The 11,701-nt window shown below is 40.0% G+C and overlaps 1 protein-coding gene across 1 annotated transcript; it reads left to right on the plus strand.

The window, feature by feature from the left end:
* Window positions 1-9,713: 9,713 nt before the first annotated feature.
* LOC118746117 (adrenodoxin-like protein 1, mitochondrial) lies at window positions 9,714-11,068 on the plus strand. The gene is made up of 4 exons (XM_036479895.1): window positions 9,714-10,002; window positions 10,058-10,109; window positions 10,183-10,289; window positions 10,341-11,068. The coding sequence occupies exons 1-4, from the start codon at window positions 9,903-9,905 to the stop codon at window positions 10,583-10,585; spliced, it is 504 nt and encodes a 167-aa protein (XP_036335788.1). The 5' UTR covers window positions 9,714-9,902; the 3' UTR covers window positions 10,586-11,068.
* Window positions 11,069-11,701: the final 633 nt, after the last annotated feature.

Here is an 11,701-nt window from a genome sequence, read left to right on the forward strand (position 1 = left end):
AATGAATCTGAAAATCGAGACGCTATCTCACAGTGCTGATGCGGAAACCATCAAGGCTAGTCAAAAGGATGAACTTGTTGCTATGCGTGAAAAAATGCTTGCTATGCAACGCCAAAAAATGGAGGACCGGGAGCGTAAAAAACGCGACATTTCCAAACTGTGATGTAAATGAGTGTCGAGCAAAACTGTGCGGAGCAAATAGGAATATTAAGGCCGGTCCACATAGAACTTTCGTGTTGAAGCTGACTATGAATACACACAAGGAGTGTTCGCTATGCAACTGCCAGTAAGAATTAGCCAGTAATAAAATTCAGAGAATAAGTTATCTTACTCTCGCAACAAAATTGTTTGTTTTTAAATTTAACGAACTTGTTGATTCAAATTAATAGTTGCGTTTTTTTACTCATTTCCAGTAAAATCCAGTAAAAGTTTTTACGAATTTTCATGTTTTGGCGTTTTCGTACGCAAAAACTTGCAAAGTAGGGGAAATTGAGAGAGCGAAAAATGGCGGCTCAAGTTGCAAGTTTTTACTGGATACATTTTTACTTGTAAGAATTTGCCAGTACGAAAAACAGCTGATCGCATGTTGCTGGATGAAATTTAAACTAATAAGGAAACTGTTTGTGGGTTTTTATTGTTGAATTTCACAAAATAAACCTATTTAAATACAAAATATATTGTTTTATTAGGAATTTGCTGCGAATAAACAACCAATTAATCAGCTGTTCATGGAACTTGCAAATTATTGCTGGAAAAGCGTTCACGTACTTTTTTGTAAATTTTTTCTATGAGAGCGAATTCTTAGAAATTAATTTACTGGAGAGTTGCTGGCAAGTTACTGGATAATTTGTAAAAAAAACACAACTAATGTTGACAAAAATGCAACCGTGATCCACAATCCTGCTTGCAAATTCTTGCTGGCAAAAATTTTCAGAGCACGAATTTGCAACTTCCCCTCCAAATGAAATGTCAAAATTGTGGTCTGCAAGTTTTTTGCACTGTTAAAAAGTAACTCTTTAATAGCAATGCGTCAATAAAGTAACATCGTTATTCTTTGATGTATGGATGCACAAATTGGCGGATGCAGAACTTTACTTAAGTTGTTAAAAAATATATGAGGAATGAAATTTATATAAAGTAGAAAAGGTTTGCTTTTTAAAAAATTAAGTGTTAGATACGTTCTACTATATTTAAAATGCTAAAAATTACCTAAATATGTAATATATTATCCTTATATTGCCTCGCGTTTTTATTTTGCATGAGTAGAAAATATTTTAGTCAAACAGTTAATGTCAGAAACAAAAATAAAAAATTCAATCTAGTACGGAAAATTTGTTTTTGCTCCGATTTTTGCAGTAATTTAGTCCTGAATCGATTTTTGGGCCGAACACTGTTCTTTACATTTGTACTGTTTTATAAACCTCAAACCGCAGTGTGGACAGCAATAGTTAGAGATGTGGTTAAGTTCGATTTGAGATGGTTAACTTTTTGGTGGGGACATGGTATAAGGATCAGTAAAGTCTGAACCGAAGCGCAGAATAAAGGCAAATGTAGAATATGACATAGAAATAATATAATTTAAATGACCCATAAATAGAAATTTTGAGTCAAAAATTACGCCCAGATCAGAAACTTAATCCAAAGTGGTGAGACGTAATTCCTTCATTAAATATGAATTAGCAAATAACTGCCTGGACTTGGAAAACGTTATGTGAGAACACTTCCTAATATTTAGCTCAAGTTGATTTTTATCACACCATGCCACGACGTTATTGGGATTTGTAGCTTAGCAGAATCAGATCGACTTGAAATTGTTTTAAAAATTTTGGGAAATGTTAAGCTATTTGTACAACGATGTAGGGGTGGGGGCGGAGGGGGAGGGGGTGTGGGCCCCACAAATCCCCTTAAACGAAAGAGGATTGACGCCGCTTTATCAAAAGGCAACCCTTCCCCCCCCCCCCCCCCCCCCTTCCCCAAAACCCTCCCACAGACCTCTGGGGAGCTGTTTGAAAATAGGGGAATTTTAGATTTTTTGCAAGGAAAAAACAAAGTTAAACTTGCGTTGAAGAAGGGGGGCTGAACACCTTTTGCAGAGAACACCTTTCTGCGTAGGCGGCCTTCGGCCGCGCTTAGGGATTATAACCCTTACTACGTAGAATTCTCCTTTCTGTGTGACATAACTGGGGCTACTGCCCCAGTGATGTAACCTTGGGAAAGGATGAGGTAACTAGAATTCCCTTTCAGTGTGGTAAACCTGGGGCTGCCGCCCCAGTGATGTCTATTTTGGTTACTGGATGTTTTATAAAAATATCTTGTATATAAAAATGTATATACAAATTTATAACAAAAATTTGCAACAAATACCATATTTCCAACCGACATTATTGTTAAGTTAGTGCACAGATTTAGTAAATTAAATTTTTGTAATAAAGTGTGAACTGTTGTCTACAAGTGTGTGTAAAAGTTTTTTGATTCGGTTCACGCGTTTGGGCACAGCAACCCAAAATCGTTTTACAAATTCATAAACAGTACCCAAAATTTTTAAATCGTCTGCAGATAAAATAAATCAGAAAAATTAAAAAATCTGATATATCATTAATAAAAATTATGAAGAGTAATGGACCCAGAATACTGCCCTGTGGGACACCAGAAGAGGCAACAAAAGGATGGGAAGAAACATTATCAACAACAACTACACATTTACGACATGAAAGGTACGACTTTATACATAAAAAAGAAAATTGCATGAGACCCAAAACTGCGCAATTTGGCAATTAAAATTGAATGGTTGACTTTGTCAAAAGCCTTAGAAAAGTCGGTATAGATTGTATCGACTTGGAATCTGTCATCGAAAGCAGACGAACAAAATTCTGTGAATACAGCAAGATTAGTGATGGTTGACCTGCCAGTCATGAAACCGTGCTGGTTATTAGATATGTGACGCTTTACGGCAAAATACAACTTTTGTTCCGTCAATGCCCGGTGTTTGTGTGCCTAGAATGGTATTCACAGGTCTGCAGTCTACATAACTCGAGACTGAGTCCCTGTGAATGCCGTTCGGGGCCTGTCGGTGAGCTGACGGGTCCAGAGGCTGCTTAATGAACCTCTGGACTTCGTCCGTCAGTTCGTACAGATGCCTCCTGACGTGCCTAGGCGAGGGCTCCTCTGCAAGCAGCTGTCTGTTTGGGTGGTCACATCAGTGGCTCCCAACCAGAAACTGCTTGCAGAGCATTATGTTATGCTCCTTGATTGGGAGCATTTTCGCCTCGTCATGGAGCAAGAATGAGAGAATACAAGATTGAGCCGATCAGAGAGGATTTTTGAGAATAACTTTTGTGTGACGTCACACTGGTGCAATTGCGAGAGAGAAATGCCAAAACGTGAGCAAGAATGGAAGAAGAAGAAAAAATGTTGCAAGGAAAACGCAAACAAGTTGCACAAGTGTGACGTCATGCAAACCACGATTCTGTCAAATTCTTTAAGAGAAGAATAGCGGTCCGAGATCGGCGCAACCTTTGTATTCTCTCAATCGTGGTCATGGAGGTGGTGTTCAGGTGACATCAGGAGGTATCCAGTCGCTGTCCTGAGTGTGGTGTTCTGTGCTGTCTGTAGCTTCATCCACTGCGTCCTACTAGTCCCCGGCGACCACACTAGTGCTGCGTAGTTTAAAACCGGCCGGCCTATTGCCTTGTATGTTGCCAGCAACGTTTCTTTGTCTTTACCCCAGGTACTCCCGGCTAGCGACTTGAGGACCCTGTTGCCGCTCTGTACTTTGTTGACAATAGCGGTTGCGTGCGAAGAGAAGGAGAGCAGGCTGTCGAATGTTACTCCGAGTATTTTGGGACCATCCACCGTCGGAATTGGTGTATCATCGACGTGAATTCCCTGCGGTAGCCTGACTTCCTTCGTCCAGGTGGTGAACATGGTCGCAGAGGATTTCGTAGGGGAGAGGGCTAGACACTTTGCAGTAAGAAGCGAGAAAGATCGGAGAGATACACGTTTACTTTCGAACACAGATCATCAATTCCATTCCCAGTCGCCACGATCGAGCAATCGTCGGCGTAAGAGACAATGGAGACTCCCTCTGGTGGTTGAGGGGCTTTGAAATATAAAAGTTGAACAGTACCGGGGAAAGGACACCACCCTGTGGAACCCCCTATTTTATTTTCCTAAGTTTGTTCGATTTTTCTCTAAACATTACCGGCGAGTGTCGATCACTCAGATAATTTGCCGACCACCGTTTGAACCTCTGTGGGAGAGAGGAAGCCTCTATATCTTCTAGTAGCGTGGAATGGCTGACAGTGTCAAATGCCTTTGACATGTCCAACGCTACTAGAATCGTTCTATCACAGGGACGGTTACGGTTAAGGCCACGAGTTATCTGAGTATTTATGGCGTTAAGTGCTGTTGTTGTACTGTGCACTTTATGGAAACCATGCTGATGCTTCGCTGGGGTCAGGTGGTTCGTGAAATACGGGATCCGCAGGGCCTCAAGTGTCTTCGCTACTAGGGAAAGGAGTGTTATCGGTCGATACGAATCTCCTTTGTCGGCGGGTTTCCCCAGTTTGAGCAGTGGGACCACTCTCCCCACCTTCCAGATGTCTGGGGTGATGAGAGTGGCCATTGACAAATTGAGGACCTCCGTTAGGTACGCTACTCCCGCAGGACCCAAATTTTTCAGTATCAGCATGCATATTCTTTCGGGAGGCTTTCGCCTTCCCGATGGCCACCTGAACTTCACCGCAGGTGAAAGCAAGGGGGGCACAAGTTGTTGGCAGTTTGTGCAGCCTTCTGGTCACTCGACGCTTGGCTTTGTCCACCGGAGAATGCAGTATGAACTGCCGAATAAAGTAGCTCGTGCATCGCTCCGGGTCCGACGAAGCATGGTCGCCGAAAGAAATTTCGACTCTGTCGTCGTGCTTCGTCGGATTGGACAATGACCTCACGGTTGACCAAAGCTTACTCGCACCAGAGGTGAAGTTACAGGTCTTCAGATGCTCTTCCCACTTCTTTCGCTTATATACGTTCACTAGTTGCCGAATCTCCGCGTTGAGATCCCTGATACGGAGATCTGTCACGCTCATCGGCTAGAACTGCCGCTTCGGCAGGGAAATTTGGACTTGGGTCTGTAATGCATCCTGTCGGTACGAAGCGCGCTGCCGCAGCGGTGACAGCCCTGCGGAACTTACGTTCACCAAGGTGGACATCGGTTGGTGTGGGGAGAGCAGCGAAGGTGTTTTCAGTAAATTCCGCGAAGCCTTTCCAATCAGATTTAGAGAAGTTGATATTGGTTCGGTGCTCCGCGGAAGCAAAGTCGGTTGGTTTATCGATCGAGATGACTATGGGCAGATGGTCTGATGCCAAAGTCAGCATAGGTTGCCATGATATGCTGTTTATCAGACCAGCGCTGACTATTGTTATGTCTGGCGAGCTGCAGCAGCTGCCCATAATCCTGGTGGGTGCGTCGTCGTTCATTGTGCAGAATGTCGAATCGTCTATCTGCTCAGCCAAATCGGTTCCCCTACGATCGTTTAACAGGCTTGAGTGCCAAAGATCGTGGTGCGCATTAAAGTCACCTACTACCATCCGGTTTTCATCTCTGAGGAGGGGACCTATATCATGGTGATATCCTGCCGGGCAGCAGGTGACAGGGGGTATGTATACGTTGAATACTTCGAGCTCAACATCGCCTGACCGGATTGCAATGCCCTGACATTCTTGGGTGGTATCCCTGCGGTCGATGACTGCTTCGATAACACGATACTGCATGGTGTGGTGCGTGATGAACGCTAAGCCACCACCATTATCTCCTCGCGATACAGGCCAGATGCACATGTAAGATCGTACAGCTGGTAAGATTTGCAAGGAAGTATGCGACTCGTCAAGTTACTCGAGCGGGTGTAGAAAACCGGAAAAGGAACCATTCCATGCCTGTCTTTCACCCGGGCTGGAAAGTGCTCCCCAGTAAGGCCAGTAAGACCTGTGGGGTTAGCGAGACGAGCAGAATGAACGAGGTGAGTCAAGTGACTCGATCAAGGGTTGAAAGTCGATTTTCACTCCGGGAGGGACAGCTCGGGGTGGAATGAGATCAGTAAGTCTTGTGAGAGGAGCGAGACGAGCTGGATGAAAATGTTGAGAAAACTGTTGAAGATGGTAGAGAAACGTTGAAAACACGGTGTAAATTTTTGTGGTAAACCGTAGAAATTGGTGAATGTGTGGAAGTAAAGAGAAGAAGAAGACAGATCTTACTAGTTGTGGGGTTAAGCATGTGCATGTGTGAGCTGGTCAAGCAAGTCTGGCTGGCGACCACTACTCCAGTCTGTTCAGTGAGGTACGGCCCTTCGGGGAGTATCGCGGGGGCTTTGGTTTAATACACGAATGCGGGAGAGCTCGCAAGGGTTCGATGTGGAGTTGCATTGCATAATATTTTTTTTTGTTTTTGTAGACATTTGGTCAGGACGTCGGCTGTCGAAAATGCTAAATAACGTTCTGATAAGAAGGAATATAGTGCTTTTGCGAGCGGGCGTGTTGCAATAGATCATTGCAATAGAACATTCTAATAAGCCTTGTAACCTCAAGTGTTCACACAACCAGCTTTTGAACGCGGGATCCTTAGTCCAAAAATATAAAAAAAAATGCGCGCACGCTTGGTTTGCATCATACTTAAAAGCTCGGTTAGTCTATACTTAACTTAATTTAAGTTACCGTAAGACCGGAAATATTTTGTTTTTAGTATTTTCTCCTTCAGCTGTTTAACAGTTCGCCACCTAAAATGCCACATAAAAAAAAAAATCATACAAACAAAAATGTTTGCTTTCATTTATTTTTTTAAAGAAGTACCAAAACGAGAGTCTGAAAAGCCTGATTCTCTCACCACTCTCAATTTCCGTAAGTTACGTTAAGTTCCGGAAATAGAGTCTAGAATAAGTAAGTCATATGTGTCCAAAGAATAAATATCTTTTGAGGCACCTGCTGCGAAAAACAAAGCTTGTAAAGATTTATTAAGAAAATAATTCAAGATCAGTTCTAAATTTCTAAATTTGCCGAAAGTGTGAGCATAAGTACTTACTCTACAAGCAAATAGTACGCTATACATTGAATATATTGTGCATAGAGAAAAATTACTGGGAAGTTAAAAAACGTAATTTTTTACACAAAAAACGTCTAAACATCAACAGGATACAAAACACGTCCAAATGACGTTAAAAACTGCTACCTGGCAACGCTGTTGGTGAACAAGCTGAGTGTCTCGTGTGTTTCCAGGCTTATACAGCGTTTTTGCTGCATTTAAAATGCAACATTTAGCACTTTCGAACATATGTTTTCGAAGAGCGTTCATGCTATAGCATTTAGCAAATGTACATTTACGCGAGTTCGAAATCATATGCTTTTGACAAACAGCCGTGTTCCAGTCTCTTATTTAGATGCGTATATATTACGATCAATTCTCACGCAGAAGATAATGTGCAAAAACCCTACTGAAAAGGAAAAAATAAATTTTAAACCAAAAATTCAATACAAAAACTTGAATTGTTTTAACCATAAACGAACATTTGTTTGTGTATATATTTATTTGTTGGTGCATTCAATTAAAATTTCCTCACTTAATTAGGAAACAAACCAAACAGAGTTGATCACAAATTGATCCAGATTTCTATCAGTATCAAATCGATGTTGAATTTGCTTAACTTTTCTTTATCCAAATATGTAATGCAAAATAAAAGAAATCTCGATCGGCGATCACTGAAACGCAGCTAGCAACTGTATACTCGAAAAAGCAATGTTGCCACTTTTTCTCTTTAAACCATGTTCGAATCATGGAAATTTTGGAAGATCACAGGGTTGCTTTTAGCATTTACATTCTTAATGCAAAAATGTAGTTGCATTTAGTTGCATTTAAGTGACGAATTTTGTATGGATAAATGTACATTTAGAGTAGCATTTAGAGCTAAATGCGCTAAATGTGCTTTTACGCGTAAGCAAAAACAGCCTATTATGGTCGGCAAAGTTTAAGCTGAAATTAGTCGAGAACGCAGAACGTATACTTAAACGCAGTCTGTATACGCAGAATTTTGTCGATTACTGGAGCCCTCAGTGTTGCTTACTACACTGTTGCCACTCATCAATGCCTTTTCATAAACGTACCCTTTCAACTACAATTTTTCGTGCTATAATAGATTTTAGCTAAATATAAACTACTTAGTTTTCAACAAAAACCTTATTCAATAGTAAATTTCAAATATTTTAAAATTATTTTGAGTAGGAACTTATATCGTTTTTACCATCTGTAAAACTGACGAAGTGGCAACCATCTAATGAAGGAGAAATCAGCTGACACGGAAAAATCTAAATTCCGCAGATTTCTGCGCTACGGGCTACAACTACAGAAAAATTCTGCGGTGTTGAGTTTTCATTTACATGGCGCTTTGGTAAGACAGATCGTGTCAGCTGACTCGGGTTTACGTACCGGTAGGTTTACGTTCTTGACTAATTTCAGCTTTAAGCTGAAATTAGTCGAGAACGCAGAACGTGTACTTAAACGCAGTCTGTATACGCAGAATTTTGTCGATTACTGGAGCCCTCAGTGTTGCTTACTACACTGTTGCCACTCTTCAATGCCTTTTCATAAACTTACCCTTTCAACCACAATTTTTCGTGCTGTAATAGATTGTAGCTAAATATAAACTACTTAGTTTTAAACAAAAACCTTATTTAATAGTAAATTTCAAATATTTTAAACATATTTTGAATAGGAACTTATAACTTTTTTACCATCTGCAAAACTGACGAAGTGGCAACCATATAAAGAAGGAGAAATCAGCTGACACGGAAAAATCTAAATTCCGCAGATTTCTGCGCTACGGGCTACAACTACAGAAAAATTCTGCGGCGTTGAGTTTTCATTTACATGGCGCTTTGGTAAGACAGATCGTGTCAGCTGACTCGGGTTTACGTACCGGTAGGTTTACGTTCTTGACTAATTTCAGCTTTACTCGATTGAGCAGTGCCCTCATCACTCATATACATATGTACACACGGTGCAGCGAACAAAGGTGGTGCCGTCAGTGGTACCGCTACTTTGGTTTTGCCGATTTTGACAGTTGTGGTAACTTGTAAATAAACCCATGAACCAACGACTACAGATCACCTAATCAGCCATCGTTGTATTTGTAATCGATTTTCAGAAAAAAGTTTTCGTAGCGTTTTTGACGTTTTTCGGTTTTGTTTACACCGTCTTCTACCTCTTCGTAGTGATTTTTTAGCGATTGAATGTGTTTTCTGCAGCGATTTTAATTATAAATTTTAATTATAAATGATCGGAACAAGTTTGTGCGTATGTTTGGTTTGCCAAAAGGCGTAAATTTGCATGAAAAGTGGGTGCACGTTTGTGGCCAGAACGTTGGCATTGAAAAATCGACCCGTGGTAATGATATGCGATTGTAAAACACTTTCAATCATGAAAACCATATTTTATGAACTTGTTTTGCTAATTGTTATCAAGTTTCACTTTGTATATTTTATAATAAATCACCGCGCCTTTTTCGTTTTCTTTGTTTGTTTTCATTCTTAGGCAGATGTCAAAAACACTCAGAAATATACTTTTTTCTTGCTTCTTTGATTAGGTGATCTTGTATTTTTGGTTCATGAAATAAACCTTTGTTTACAAATCAGCGAAAGAGAAATTTGAATTATAAGTGAAAAATCAGTTTAAATGAAGTGCTGTGTGTTAAATTGCGACAGCCATCAAGATGCAAGATCATTCTTGCATTTCTGCAATTTTTTGTGTTAAGAAAGGCTTTCCAGCAGAATCCAGTAAAAAATTTGAATAGTTTTTTGTTGTGAAACACAGCTTATAGATTCCGTTTGGTCAGCTGTTTACAATAACCTCAAAATTATCTAAAATGCTCCGCTTACTGTTGCGACAATTTGGGAATGCTCCAGTTAATTTCACACACTCGAATAAGCGTTTAGCAGTACAAAGATGGATCCACACTACAAACAGTAAACTCTTATGTAACAGGTCATGAAACGCTAACTTTGTATCACCTTATTCCAGAAATGCTTCATGGAGAATACGAGTGGCAAGATCCCAAATCGAAAGATGAAATGTACGCAAAAGTTCTATGAGTTCAAAAAGTAATTTAAGTATAGAATTAAATAAATATATTGCACAATTTACAGTGTAAATGTTACTTATATTGACAAAGATGGGAATCGAACGGAAGTCAAAGGAAAGGTAGGAGATAATGTACTGTACTTGGCCCACCGCCACGGCATTGAGATGGAAGGTTTGTACTGGCTGTGAAAATGTTTTAGCATATTTATTTATCTCTTTCAAGGTGCTTGTGAGGCATCATTGGCATGTACGACTTGTCACGTCTATGTAATCGGAAAATATTACGACTACTTACCTGAAGCGCAAGAGAAAGAAGATGACTTACTAGATATGGCGCCATTCCTTAGAGAAAACTCACGACTTGGCTGTCAAATTGTTTTAACAAAAGAGCTGGACGGTATAGAATTACAGTTGCCAAACGCGACAAGAAACTTCTATGTGGATGGCCACAAACCGAAACCGCATTGATCATTTGACCAGCATAAAGATTAGACCAAAGCAAATCTTATGTATGACTCAATGTATTGTAAGATAAAGCATATGTGTACACATACATACATATGTATCTGTGCTTTTTTCTAATAACGTTATTGTAAAGCATCGTTATATTATATGGTAAATATTCTATAAATATAGTTTAAAAGTTGAAAATTCTGATGCTTTACGTTAATGATTTTAGAAAGGCAATATCCACGCAAATATGGGTGTGTTCAGAAATGCATCAGTCTCTTTCATTTTTAAATTATAATTTATGGATATTGCTTATTAACAGAACTAAGTTCCAACGCTCAATGTAACCGTGGTTGCGCGTATTGGACATTTCCAACAATTACAGTATAGAAATAAAAGCCTGATGTTTTGGCTTGATGCATGTCTGAACGCACCCTATATACGGAACTAATCAAGGTGTATTAAACAAGGTGGTGTTGGGGCGACAGCTGAGTTTTTCGCCGTGGAGGCCATTACGTCAAAATGATGTGTTTGTTGTAACTCATACCGGGTGGGGTTTAGTACCGCTCACAACTATTTCGGGCTATTCCGTCCAAATGGGTGGCCCGATCCAAAAAAAATTTCACACACTTGTAGTCAAGGGTCCACGCAATATTTTAACACTCACTTTTGTAAATTTTGGTTACTAATTTATTTACAAATTGGGTTTGAAATATGCCCTTTTTTGTAAAATTCGGAAATTAGCGTACATTTATCACTCCAATTCTGCTTAAATTAGCCACTTCACCAATATATTTTTGTATTCCCCTTCACTTTACACTTTACTTGATTTGTTATAACTTGCTTTACGACTTTAATATTAACCAATTCATCACAATTCATTAAATAAAAACACCTTCAAAATCACGCGTCTGACTTTGGTTGCATATGCAAATTAAATGGCGGAGTTCAGCTGTCAAACTCCAAAATATGCAAAAGAATGAGAGACAAAAGAAGATAGGATATAACCCAGTAAGCATTAAAAACATACAAAGGTGTTCTCTGCAAAAGGTGTTCAGCTCCTTTTCTTCGCAAAACAGAAAGGAGAATTCTACTGCCTGAGGGTTATAATCCCTAAGTGCGGCCGAAGGCCGC

Source organism: Rhagoletis pomonella, unplaced genomic scaffold (genome assembly GCF_013731165.1).
Source record: "Rhagoletis pomonella isolate Grant_MI unplaced genomic scaffold, Rhpom_1.0 Rhpom_scaffold_00010, whole genome shotgun sequence".
Lineage (NCBI taxonomy): Eukaryota > Metazoa > Arthropoda > Insecta > Diptera > Tephritidae > Rhagoletis > Rhagoletis pomonella.

What these genes read in the sequence shown, in the direction of transcription:
- LOC118746117 (XM_036479895.1), top strand. Translation starts at nt 9,903, where the DNA reads ATGCTCCGCTTACTGTTGCGACAATTTGGGAATGCTCCAGTTAATTTC. An exon ending in ATGGATCCACACTACAAACA is followed by an intron (nt 10,003 to 10,057) that starts GTAAACTCTTAT and finishes ACCTTATTCCAG; the next exon opens with AAATGCTTCATGGAGAATAC. An exon ending in CCCAAATCGAAAGATGAAAT is followed by an intron (nt 10,110 to 10,182) that starts GTACGCAAAAGT and finishes CACAATTTACAG; the next exon opens with TGTAAATGTTACTTATATTG.